Here is a 13,789-nt window from a genome sequence, read left to right on the forward strand (position 1 = left end):
GTGATTGACAGGGTCTGTAATGAACCTTAATTGTGAGCGCAACAGGCCCAGGAAGGCAGCAACAGATGTGGCAACACAGCAACTGCAAACCGCCTGACTAATGAACAAAAAGTGTCCCGCCTGATGAAGGCCAGTGACCCAAAAAAGGAGGGTGGAATCAGTCTTCACCCCTGCACCTTCCTCTAGAGCGCTGACTCCTTAATGCAAGCAGCGGGAAGCCTGGGGGCGGGTGGGGAGGCTGGAAGGCACCTGCCTCCACCCTCCTAACAGAAAGAGACCGGGCAACGGCGCTACTTGGTGGCGGCAGGCGGACCTGCGGGGCACATGATCCCCACCACAGCCGCCTCCACCAGCGTTTCTCTCTAACAATGGAAGGCTAGGACCAGCCTTCCTCTCAACAAGGGGAGGGGAAGCCCCACTCTGCAAAGACTGAATAACTTCTTGCACTGCTGATAGCTGTGACGGTAGCCGCCGGGGACCTGCAGCGACAAGGCAGAAGCTATTCCTGGAGAAGTGCGGGGACAGACAGCATGGTGGGAGGAAACTGGGCACATGAGTCTGATGGACCTCGGGTTAATCCGACCCTGCTACTCAGTAACGAGCTGTGCGGCTCTGGCCGACTTACTGAGCTTCTCTGTTTCCTCTGTAAGGTGGGTGCGCTTTCAAGAAACCAAGCACGCAAAGGGCCAAGACAAGACTCTGGCAGCTCACAGCCAACAACCAGGCGACCGGCAGAGCTTTCCTTCATCTGTTCAATGGCCACATCAGACTTGCGGCAAGAACCCTCCGCGGACGGCTACCTCCTCTAATCCAGGTACCGTGCCAGGAGCTCTACACACACCAGGTCTAGTTTTCAAGGGCAGTGATGTCAGGCCTGCCCCCAAGGTGAAGAAGCCACGGCTGAGAAGTCACCCAGCTCAGACACAGGGAAGTCGAGGGCTCAGCTCAGCCCGGCCTCCTGGACTCCAGGTGCTCACCCGCACCAGGTCTGGAGCTCCAGACGTGTCAGACTCACAGGGGCCCTAACACTTCCCAGCAGAGAACTTTGCAGGCGTTCCATCTCTAAGCATACTAAAAAGCCTTCTGGAGCCTGACATACAAGGGCTATATGGGGAGGGGGAGATCATTAAATAATCAGTCTGTGTCCAAGGAAATGTGCAGGATAAATGGGCACGCTGCTGCAAGCCCAGCCGGAACACCCACGCCGTGGCTGGTGGCCCCTCGCAGGCCTACGTCTACATCAGGGCAGGAACAGGTAGGAGCAGGCGAGGGGCTGAAGCAGCCTCCGCGCCATGAGACGCAGGCAGATCGGGAGAGGCTGAAGGGGGACAGACATGGGACGGGGAGGCCCTCTGCTGGGTGACCTTGGAGGAGCCGCAGATGTGGACCTGGGAGCTGCTTCTCAAGCTGGGAGGGGGTGCCTGGGGGTCACACTGGCAGTGCGGAGGGGGGGAGATTAAAGAGATGGGGGTTCAGGCTGGGACAAAAGAGCAGCAGTCCTGATGGGATGAAAGGATGTGAAGGCACAGAGAACAGGAAACTGGACCACAGAGGGGGGCTCCCGAGGGTGTCAGGTCCCGGATGGCCCATCCTGGATGACATCCACCTGCCTGTGCGGCACCCGTGGATGGCTAAAGTGAAGGCGATGAGCTCGAGTGAGCGGGGAGGCTGCGGGATCCGCCATCCGCTCCTTGGACAGATAGCACTCCCCACCGGTCCCACACGCAGCCACTGTGTTTGGCTCCCCCACCAGGGCTTCCAAAGAAGGACTCTGAGCGTTGAGAATTCGGGGAGCTTAGCGGGGAGCACTGTGCCCACCAAAGCCCCCAGGGCAAGGAGGAGCAGAGGAGACTCACACAGGCTGGAAGCCTCCACTCTGCCAGGACGGGATGGGAGGCCGGACACTCCATCACCCCACTCTGTGGAATGACAGCTGTCCTTCCTGGCCACGACATGGGTCTCTGACCTCCTCTGCTGGCCCAGGGGTCGAGGGCGATGGCATTGCCATGCTTTCCATCCCGTCAGAGGCATGCCACTGTCAGAGTCCACAGACAGTGGGGGAATGTTTGTCAGGACCACCTCAAACACCTCAGTGGAGGGCCCTCTCACCTCCTCCCTGCCAGGTTAAATACAGCAAGTCCCTGCCATGGCGCACTGGGTTCTAAACGCCAACCCCACGACACAGTCAGGACTGGAACCGTCTGCCTGTGCAAACAGGGAAGACTGCCAGAACCCAGGGGTTAGCAACAGGTCCTGGAAAGCCCGCGAAGGTAATAAAGGAGCCAGCCAGCACTGAGGAAGCACCTGTCTGCCATGCGCGTCGGCGTGTGACATACATGCTCAAACCCTCACAAGGGCTCCAGGAATGGTGTTCTTACCCCCATCTCTTCTGCTGGAGCAAACTCTGGGAGGTAAAGCGACCTGCCTGTGCTCTCAAAGCTGGAAGGTGACAGAACGGGATCCAGGTCCCAGTCAGCCTCACTCCACCCACAGAAGTCTGCTGCGGAGGCCATGGAGCCCAGCCCCGGGGGGGTGCCGTGTGCCACGGGCCCCCATCGGCTCGGCTCTCTCCACATTCTTACCATACACGGCAGGTTATTCGGTCACAGAGCTGACAGCAATCAATGCCTCTTCTGCCGGCAAAAGTAGTGACCGCAACACAACAGGATCCACGGTGACGATCTTTTAGTTCTAGGCAATGGGACTCAGGTTCTGAGACTGTGACCATGTGGCCTTCACTTCAGAGAGGAGATTAAGAGACCCAGACATACCTGCCGATCACAAAGAAGTTAGGAGCAGACCCAATGCTGCAACCCAGGGTCCCTGACTTTCGATAAGATTTGCTCAGCGTACACAGTGCTTCCTTCCCATCTTCCTGTTTCCCCCCCACTGCCGAAGGAGCTGCGAGTTCTCTGCAGCAGTTCTCTATCTGAAGAAGCCACAAGGAAAGCCAAGTTCTTCCTACGCCACTTTACCGGTCACAAAAATTGTAAGCTTGGCTAGCACCACACTTATGGCCATTGCCAAAAAGGGTCTAGAATCCAGGCCATGTGTTTATGCAGGTTATAAACCTTTCTAGGAAACCAATGTTTTCCAAAGTAGATCCCATGAAAGTGAGTCAGAGAAGTGCTGGGATCGAGGCAATGTTGTTTGTAACTGCAGGACTCCTCAGAACCTTTAATAAGACAACATGGATGGCTCCTAGATGGCAGAGCTGGCCATGTTTCCCCCATTGTTCACAGTCTTTGTTCCTCAAGAGGCTCAACCAAGGTGAGCTGCCCAATTTCATGACAGGCAGGCAACATGCAGGTTGCATCCAGGAAGAAACTCAATCCATCCACTGAGCAGAAAGTCAGGTCATCCGTGAAGGTCACTTTTCCAGCCATCCTATCCTGTCTCATTTTGTACTCCTCAGGAGGACACAGAGGATGTGTACGAGACATCTGCACGCTCCTTCTGTGACTCACCTGTCTGGGCACCTGGCTCTCTGCCCTAACAAAGTATTCCCACTTTTCTTTTTAGTGGAGATGTCCGCACACAGCGGCCAGGAATCCTGGAGTCAGACTGCCTGGGTCCAAAGCTTGGCTCCAGCATGGCCACCTGGTGACCTTGGCTAAGAAGCCCGGGCCCCTGCTGCTGCTTCTGCCTGGTGGGAACAACAGTGACAGCCTCAGAAGGTGCTTTCTCGAGATTTAGGGAGGAACGTTCTTTGTCGTAAGTGGCAAATACTTTTCAAAGTTTTTTCTCAGCCCTCTCATTTAATTTTATCCCAAGTTTGAAGTTAAAACTGTCTGTGGTCATAAGCCATCCTTTTGGCGTCAGTCTCAGGAACAAGGCCTCCCCCACCTCAGCACTGGCCACCGTCGAGGCTCTCCCTCTGCTTCTGGCCTATGAGCTTCCTGTTAGTCCCTGAGCAGGATGAGCGCCTGCTGGACAAGAGATACTCCGCTTGTCTGCCTCCAACGTTTCTAGCTGTTTCAGCAATCTGATTTGCTTCTTCCCAGTGAAACATGAACGTCACTTAAAATCCATCCTAAGTGCCTAGGGGATGGGGGCCCGGTGCTGAGTAGGCTGACCCCACTCGCTTCTGCCCTCGGGTCTGAGCTCCGCGGAGGCTGTCACATACGGCCCGCCTGCTGCCTGGGAAGCCCACGCCCAGCTGCTCCTGCTGTCGTCCTGCTGCCACCAACGGGATCTTGTCCTCCCACCCCAGGTGCCTCATATGTTCCAAGTGCCTTCTGCCGGGCTGTGCACTGGTTCTGGTACATTTGATTTCAAGGCGGCCCCCTTCCTGACCCATCCCTTTAGCTCTTGTGGTGCAAGAACTTGCTTTTCCTAAAATGTCTAGATTTGCTTTATTAACTGAAAAAAGAGTGGCCAACGACCTGCGTTTGGACAGAATGCTTTTTTTTTTTTTAAAGAGCACCCCTGCCCAAACACACACACAGGGCACAGTGGGAGTGTGTGTGTGAGTGTGCGGGTATGTGCTGGGGGACAGTTACTGACAGCTTCACCCCCGCACCACTAATCCCACTGAGTCCACTGTTCCCAGCAGCCAGGCCAAGCAGAAATCAGGTTGCTCTGATGGAGCTCTGAACCAGAAGAGGCAGGAAGAGAAGTTGAGGAGGCTTTTCTCCTGATGCACTTACAGGTTCTGTGGCCACTAGCCCACCCTTATCACAGATTCCTCTTACAGTTTCACCTGAAGAGATCATTTTAGCAGGACACACAAGAAATGACATACTATCACGTCTTCACCTTTAACACTGTAATCCAGTGGGCAGCACGCTGAACCCACAGCTGGACCCAACTGGCTCCTAGGTCCCGCGTCCGGTATGGGACATCCTTGTCGTCCTTGGCTATGAAAGGGGACTTGCCCGCTCACCTTACAGAGTGGCTGAGAGGCTTAAACCAGATGCTGATCAAACGTGTAATAACGTGGCCCGAATACATCAGTGCCTCCACACCGGGTGGCTCTCTGTGAAAGCTATTTTACCATGTCATTCACTGAAAGTGACTTTAGGAAGAATGAAAAGAGAAGAGAGTCAAATTATAAATCTGAGGCCAAACACAACATCTCTACTGGAACTTTAGCATTTCCTCTGAAAAACAACAAAGGTGAACCGGGTGGTTGACGTCAACAGTGACAGAAGACTGCTTTCCAATAACCTAGTCCTGGAGCACCTCGAGCCCCTGGCCATAATGAGTCATCTCCGTTACTGCCCCAGCGCTGCTCAGGACCAGCGGACACGTCATTCTGGTCTCCTGGAAACAGTCCTGGCTCCCCAACAGAACACATGCGCACAAAGGAAAGCAAATGGCCTCTGTACTTTTCTCCTTCATTCGCTTGGCTTCAAGTTTTAATTGTCTGGGCTGCTGGCGCAGGAGGAAATCCATCTCATTCTTAATTGGATCAAATGAGGGCCCGTTCTTCTGCATAGAAGAGAGCTCATCAGAATTTCAAATAACTTCCCAGCAGCATCTATGAGGGAGCAGGTCAGGGGAGGGCACTCCAGGGAGCCCCACTTCCCCTTCCGAGCCAATCATGCCATCCTATCCCTGTTTACAAGGGCTGCCTAGCTGTCACCCTGACACAAATCAGAGGCCGCGCCATCAGATGGCAGGGTCCTCGCCTCTGCAACAGGCTGAGGTCATGGGAGGCCATCCCACTCCGGAGAGGCAGCCCTGGGCAGGGAACAGGGGGCCAGTTCAGCACCTCGGTCCAGGGGCTGCTTTGCCCCCTCCCTTGCTTTTGGTCCCCACAGCTGCAGTCTATTCAAAGAGCAAAAACGCTTGCATGAGAAGTCTCACCACAACTTTCCAAGGAATGGAGTTCATTAAAATACTGCTGGGGGCCCTTGGCTAGAACGCTTTCCCCTTGTAAAGTGGGAACCGCAGCTCAGTGTCGCCTGCAGGGAGGCGCAGGATAAGCTCGGAAACATCAGTGCAACAGAGACTGCGCAGGGGCTTTTTGCATAATTACCAGAGACAATATCCGGCCTGGGAGAGAAAACTTCCCAGCAGACCCTGGGTGGACCCGAGGACAAACAGGAGAATGGAAGCCAGAAGCCGAGTCCCCGCCACCCGACATAAACCTGTAGGGAAACTTCCCTCAGCAGCAGCAGATGGGGTCTGGAGAGGGCTCCCGAACAACCACGCACCAGCCCCACACGTTAGTGGGGGACCCCGACCCACAGACCCACAGCTCAGCTGGCCGGTGCCCAGCAGGGGGAAGGCGATGCCGGCTGGGAGGTGCACTCACCAAGCCCCAGGCGGGAAAAAGCCAACTTCCCTGAGCCTCAACTGGACTTAAGGCTTCAGTGTAGAAAGCATTCTTTTTATATTAAAATGTCTTACATGTGGGCATGTTACGGACCAGAATGTTATTATTTAAAGAGAAGAAACATAAAATTCTCTACTCCAGGCAGCCCCTTGGGCATTTGCCCCCCAAACTCCAAAGAAGCATATTTGCTCAGCTGTCAGGAATGCTCTGGGGGAAGAACGTGAGGAAGAGAGGGAGAGGCCAGGTCAGAGGTGGCCAGCAGAGAGTCAGGGGACAGGGCAGACACTCACTGCTGGTTGGGCACAGCCACTGAAGAGCCCCTGGGCCACCTTTAGTCAAAAGTAAAGACAAACAAACATGCCGGCTGGGCATCTGCTTGGGAGACACAGAGTGCCAAGCTGGCCACAGCCAAGTCTCCCTTCTTCCGGAAGTCTTCCCTAAATTCTCCACTAAATGCCAGTTCTGTGGAGCCAGACCTCCTATCCCTCATCGCCGGCACCTGGAAGAGTATTCGACCAACAGTGGGGGTGAAGTCCTTGTAGAATAACCGTTGACAGCCCTCCTCGGAGCTGATGAACCGATGAAGGCCAGTGGGCTGAGAACCCAGCCAAGGTCATTCTCATCAGTTTTAGGATCCCGGCATTTTCTCGGTGGAAGGAGAGCCAAGGAATAAAGCATTTCTTCCCAGTGCTGAGCACAGTGGCTGACTCAAGAGGGGGTGCTCAGGAATTGTGGGCTTGAATCCACTAACTTTTCACCCACTTAAGCTAAGACCCCTTTAGAAAGGAGAAGACCTTTTAAAGGTCGCCTCTGAATAAAGAAAAAAAACTGGTGTGAGACCACTCTTAAATGGTGAAGAGAAGCGGCAAGTTAGGCAGGAAGAAAACACAAGCTGCCTCCTCGGTGCTGGGCACAGATAAACTGGGTCATCTTGGCCTGCAGGACCCTGGTCCCCACACCCGAGACGTCTTCAGCACCTGGGAACAGAGCTGAGCTTGGTGGTCCATTCCACATAGCTACCAGTGGGAGAATAATTTCCAGAACTTGTTGGTTCCACCTTAAAGAATGAAAATTGAGTAACAGCGCTTAGCAGGAATCAGACAGATAACAACATTAACCATTAAATATTCGCCTTCAGCAATCACAAACGGGGGGAGCTTGGCTTCCCCTGCTGCTTCACGGAGCACAGGTTCTTAGAGACTTAAACCTCATCCGCCGGGCCCCGGGGGCCCAAGTACACCCCATGCACCCAAACTTCTGACAGGTCAGGCCTGAAGAATTGCAAAGAGGCGGGCGATTTCTGCATGCCAGTCAAAATACAGGTCCTGCCGAGGCCGCCGGGGCCAAACCCCGCACCCAGCTGGCCCTTTCTATCTCTAGAGGGCGATTCTAGCTGTCACGAAGAAGGATATGCTGCCACGAAAACCACGCTCTTGGCCCCCAGGTCTCTTCCACCTCTAACCCACAGGCTGCCCAGGACGGCTCAGAGGCTTTCCCAGCTGATGCCCTCCCCCGGGCCTGAGTAGGGTCTGGGGACACCCACAAGCTGGACCTCTGAGTGGCTACAGCACAGAAGAGAGAACAAATTAAAAATGAAATGACTAACGCTTGCAGGCAAAGACTCTCCTGCCTGGTTAAACAGATTTAGGGCTGTTTTTGGTCTGCTCTTAAAAAGGGCAAAGGACGGATGGATGGCCTGCTGGATGCAAATTTGCAGAAACAAACTCCTTCCTCAGCTCAGGGCTCAAAATATACCCCAGCCAAGTGTAGGCTATCCCTGCCAGTGTGCAGAGTAAAGCCATAGAAGGTCAAAGTGTAGGAAGCCAAGGGAGCATCTAGACATCATATGATTCTTGGCCCACAGGACGAGTGGGTATTTTTGAAACGGCTTAACAACGGATCTCAGCTGGCTTCACTGTAGTACAATGGGATTAATATGTACTGAAATGATGTTCTGGCCATCTGCAAAGGAAGGTCATTTCCCACCAATCCCAGCATGCACCATAATCCCAAGGCAGCAAAAGCTCTGATGCTGGAAAGAAAAGAGAAGGAGAGCTCATTGGGCATGATAAATTGGGCGGCCTTGGCCTGGCTGCCAAGCACACACCACACTTCTCTTTCATGCGACTCTGTACCCGGACCGCTGGTGGGCCAGATCAATTCCCCTACGGTTCTCTGGCTCCAACATCTAAGCGTGGCCATTCCCCTCATGGAGAACGCTGACAAATCCTAACATTCTTGTCAGTCTTAAAATTGGAGACTTGCCTTGAAAACAACTACCTCCCCTTCATTATTTTAGGCAGGTGGGCATGGGAGGAATGACTGCAATTTGCACCGAGCAGGGCACTCGCTGCTCTGAAAACATTTGACTGATTGCAGATTACGTGAAACAAAGGCCTGGGCCCGCTGCTTCTAGATGGACCCAGAACGGTGTGAGTTTTCTGCAGTCACAGCTCTGGGAAGAACTAAAACTGCAAGTGAACTTCAGAGACACAGCAGTACACTCAGCATGGACCAACTCTTAAAAGAATGACGGAATTCTGCAAACCCAGTTAAAAACAACCCCCCCCCACGCCTGCCCGGGCATCATTCCCAGGGCAAAGAGAAGAAATATAGCAGCAGCGAAAGGAAAACATTCAAAGAAGTAATTTCTAGGACTGGTCATAGGACCTTGTACAAAACCAGGCCAGATGCCCTCACACACTATGGTGCAGAGCAGGGCCCCTGAAGCAAGGCCATTAATCAAAAAGTGGCTTTTGAAGCATGTCAGTATAGTTTTAATGAGGTGTGCTTTACCAGATCCTAATTCGGCGAAAAGCCACGCTCCATTTCCATTCTGACATTCATCATACTTCAAATTAAAAAATTAAGGAGAACACCAATTCCCCAGCCCATTCTGGATGATGGGAAACTACCAGGGCCTCCACACAACCTGGCGAGGGGCAGTGGGGACCTCTCCCACTGCCCCACGGAGCGATGGACAAGGGTGACCTGCTAATCCCACCTGGGCCACTCTATGGAGGGGCCGCCTTCCAGGTCTCCAGCACCACGGTGGTTGTTTTTAATTACAGGAACTCTAAATTATTCTCCATAGAACAGATGTTTTAATATTTTAGGTTACTAGTGAATTATTTAACACTGTGCTCCCTATCAGTTCGGATAGACACATCAGAAGACACCGCACTTCTTCTGTTGTCCCGGGGGTGAGGGATGCACGCAAAGGGGTCCAGCAGAAGGAACCGGGACTCTTGGTACCACCGCTTCACTTCTTGCTCACAGTCTCAATCATGCAAAAGGGGCGGAGTGGTCCAATGTGCATTCAAGGGGGACTGTGCAAACTGGCCGGAGCACTAACACAGACCACTGTGTCCAAGGCGTCCAGCTCAGTCCTGCACACATGGCAGGGGTCGGCACTGCCAGCTGTCGCAACCCGCAACCCAGGTCTGCCTCCATCCCCCCCCACCAGCCACATTCTGCAGAGGACGAAGTTGCCAAGGGAAAGGTGGTGTGTCCTGACGGTAACCCGTGGGAGGCCCCACAGCATATCCCCTCAGGGACAGGAACACAGTGCCACCTCGTCCAGGGTCCAAGGTGCCTCCTGCAACCTGCTTGCCGGGGCCGACCCAGGGAGCACCTGGTGCGTGGCTGAGGCACGAGACAGCTCCTGAGGGTCTCCCTCACGCACCCTCAGGGCCGCAGTTTTCCCGCCAAGCCCAACCCCCCGGGCCAGGCCCAGCAGAGACAGCAGCTGCCTGGGTTCCCGCAGAAGCAGCGCCGCGCCCGCCTCGGAGACAGGGGGCGACCAGGGGGACTGCAGAGAAAACACACTTCCACTGCCACGAGAACAAAACAGCCTGCTCAACACCAAGAAGGGCCTACTGAGAAAAGTTCGCTCATCGTTTATTCTGCTTGGTTGATTTCTAAAATATAGTAACTGCTCAACTGGCACACGAGGGTTAAACTCAGCCAAGGACGCTGTCTTGCTGAGTCTCAAGACAAAGAAGGCTCTGCTGCTGACCTGATTAGGGATCAGATCACACCATCCACCTCTGCCCTCCTCTGCCCACCTCTGCCACACAGGATCCAGCAAACGTCTCCGACCGAGAGAAACAGAAGCAATACAGCACGCCCCAGGCCACTGCCCGGCAGGGTGGGGGGTCCCATCAGGCCCAGCGAGCCAACTGCGCAGCTCGCTGCGGTGCGTACCAGACTCGGGGTCTGGGGGGCGGTGACGATAACTGCTGTCTCAAGTTCAAGCCCTCCCTCTGACCCGCGAGGACCCCTCGCAATTGTCCAACTGTGTCCTTCACCATTTCCCAGCAAAGAATGCTTCCACTAAACACCCGCACCTAACCCGCGCTGGCCCCTACTCACATGCTACACAAAACCAGATCTAGCAATCCCACGTTTGGGCCGATGCGGAAAAACCAGGAGGTCTCACATCCAACTCCAAACATACGGCTTCCCCAGAAAAGTCTGAAGACAAGTCCCACAGGGTCGTCCTCCCACAGGGCCACGGCAAACAGCTGGAGTGGAGGGGCCACTGCCCTTCCGGATGGGGCCTGCCGCCACAGCCCTTGCAGGCTGACCGCCCCTCCCTGGCTCTGGGCTCTGACCCGGGTCCGCGCACGTAGAGCCGTGTTTCCCTTACACTTCTATCCTCTCTTCTTTCACACTCCCCTCACATCTGTCAGCCGGGTCCCATCACGTCCGTAAGGCCACCTTCCTCCCTTCCATCACAGGGCCTGCGGTTGCCTTTCTCATCAGGGCCACTGACCTCGAGAAACCTCCCCTTCCTCACTTGTGGGGTGTCACCGGCACAGGCTAGCGTTCATCCCCCATCCGGCAGCCTCCCGACGGGGACCGCGGGCACCTGCAAGCACGTGCACGGTCGTGACGACAGGCTGCGGGCTGCTGCGACGTCCTCTCTGTGAATGACACGAGTCATTCTTCTCCTAGGCGCCATCGCTCTCAAGTCAGACGGTGGAACAAAGCATCACTACAGCACACGGACACGTTTTAAACCATTCCTGTAAGAGACGCCTCGTCGACGAGCCACGGCCGGTGGCGCATCATCACATCCCAGGAGACGGGTGCAGCGAGCACAACAGAGGACCTGGAGCCCGGGCCAGAGCCTGACTTAGGTTTTGCACCGGCCAAGTGGAGTGGAGCCGCTGAAGTATCTCGTGGGGGAGATTTTGTGCTATCTTGGCTGGAGGAGCTTCCACCACAGCAAAGAAACGAAGGAAGCCGGGCACCAGGCACTTCTGAATGCCCGCTGCGTGCGTGCGGCCTCCCCCCACCCCGTGCTGAAATGCAAGCTTCTAGAACCTGAGAACACGCAGCTGGGGCGCGGGGACAGATAGTGATCAACTTCCGAGCCCCCGTCCGGGGTTTTACTAACCCAGCGGGCTCAGAGGGACACCGCAGGGAGGACTCTCAGAGCTCGGTGGTGGTGGGGTTGGAACTCCGCACGGAAAAAGCAATGGATTAAGAGCCGCAGCCCAGACGAAACCATATGAACACAAAGCTCATACCAGGTCGATCAGGTCGCTGAGGTTCTTCTCGATTTGCTGTGGAGGCAGGCGCCTCATCAAGTCCAAGGCACAGTCCAGCTGCTGGTCACTCTGTGAAAAGAGAAAACAAAAGCGTCTATATCACTTTGCCAAAAGCAGACCTGGAATCTTTTTTTAAAAAGCACCCTTGGGGCACCTGGGTGGCTCAGAGGGTTAAGCGTCTGCCTTGGGCTGAGGTCATGATCTCAGGGTCCTGGGATTGAGCTCCACATCGGGCTCCCTGATCAGTGGTGAACCTGCTTCCCCCCCTCCCTTTGCCCTCCTCATCCCCCAGCTTGTGCTTGCTCTCTCTCAAGTAAGTAAATAAAATCTGGGGGAAAAGAAACATCCTTGTAGTTTCAGCTTGCCCAGAGCATTCTAACAGCAAGCAGACCCGCAGTGGGCTCTCCAACACATCTCCTGGGGCGGGGATGGGGAACACAGGCTCTGTGACAGCTCGATCTATCTCAAGTGGAGATGTCTGGAAGATACTCAAAGTGGGAAGTGGGCTGGAGTTCCCACCTGCATCTCAAAGCCCCGCTTGGTGCTCGTGTTCCAAGTCAATGGACCGCGGGAGATGCAAATGTGTTCTGTTACCTCCCAAACCACCCGGCAAGGGAGCATGCTCGGGTAACAAGTCAGGCTTTCTACTTTGCTGCAACCTGGACCTACGAGGCAGGTCATGTCACCAGGCCAGGGACAAAGCCAGGCAAAGAACAAGTGGCAAGATACATGCAAAGGTTAAAGTACTCCGGTCATTCAGCTGAAGCCTGGGACACATCCCCATGTGCCAGGCCCTTGCCAAGGCGACTGAGACCCGGAGCTCCTCCGGTCAAGAGGCGTCTCCAGCTGCAGAGCAGACCAGCGCAGCAAACTGGGGTCACTGGTGCCACAGGGGCCCAGGACGATAAAGACCACACTGTATGCTCCCAGGATTCGCCTCATGGGACATTCAGGCTGCAAATATGCACTCAGAGGCACCACGTGCCGCAAGTCGTCATCCATGTGATCAATAACGAAGGCGGGGAGGAGGTAGAGTGGAGTGGAGTGGGGGCAGAGTGCGAGTAAATTCGGCCCAGCGGGCTGTGGCTCAGAAGCAGACCTCAGGAGGTGTGACAAGAAAAGTGAGCCAGGTGGCCCAGGCAGAGCAGGGAAGACCACAGCACGTCCCCCAAGAAGAAGAGTTGAGGCCACCGGGGCAGCTGACACTGCCCAGCAGAGGCAGCATCTGTGCCCAGACCAATCTCAGGATTTTTAAAAGACCTAAATCAGCACGCGAAAGAATCTTCATAAAATACATAAAGTAATCCTGGAAATGCCATAGCTGACTGTAACAAAACCGGACCTTCGAATACGACCGCCGACACTCCAGGGATATTAACCACAAACAGGACCCACTTTGTACTTCACCAAAGAACTAACACATCAAGTTAACTGGAGGCTATTTCATTCCCAGGCAAACTGACCGGACGTACACAGCAGGCTGTTTTTAAAAAAGCAACAACAGGGGCGCCCGGGTGGCTCAGTGGGTGAAGCCGCTGCCTTCGGCTCAGGTCATGATCTCAGGGTCCTGGGAACGAGCCCCGCATCGCACTCTCTGCTCAGCGGGGAGCCTGCTTCCCTCTCCCCTCTGCCTGCCTCTCTGCCTGCTTGTGATCTCTCCTTGTCAAATAAGTAAATAAAATCTTTTTTAAAAATAAATAAATAAAAAAACAACAACAAACCTGCCCCCTGCTGGAGGTGGTTATCAGGGACCATCTACTCTGGGATTCACAACAAAGCGCCTACTATCCCACAAACGACCACACACTCACTCACTCACCCCAGAATGGCGCAGTACTTGTTCTGTTCAGTGCGACAGTCCAGCAACCGGGAATGCCCTGCCTGTGCCAGCCCTTCCATGCCAGCCGATGTCACGTGACGCGGGTCTGGCCTGCTGGCATGGGAAGCC

General features: G+C 54.7%; 1 protein-coding gene across 3 annotated transcripts in view; it reads right to left on the minus strand.

Moving 5' to 3' along the window:
• CAPZB (capping actin protein of muscle Z-line subunit beta) overlaps positions 1 to 13,789 on the minus strand; it is a 127,419-nt gene that overhangs the window by 56,254 nt on the left and 57,376 nt on the right. For all 3 annotated transcript variants that reach the window (XM_032863600.1, XM_032863598.1, XM_032863599.1), the window contains exon 2: positions 11,821 to 11,910. In XM_032863600.1, coding sequence (XP_032719491.1) covers positions 11,821 to 11,910 — 90 coding nt within the window. The remainder of the gene's footprint in view (positions 1 to 11,820; positions 11,911 to 13,789) is intronic.

Source organism: Lontra canadensis, unplaced genomic scaffold (assembly GCF_010015895.1).
Source record: "Lontra canadensis isolate GAN:19392208 unplaced genomic scaffold, GSC_riverotter_1.0 scaffold25, whole genome shotgun sequence".
NCBI classification, from domain to species: Eukaryota; Metazoa; Chordata; class Mammalia; order Carnivora; family Mustelidae; genus Lontra; species Lontra canadensis.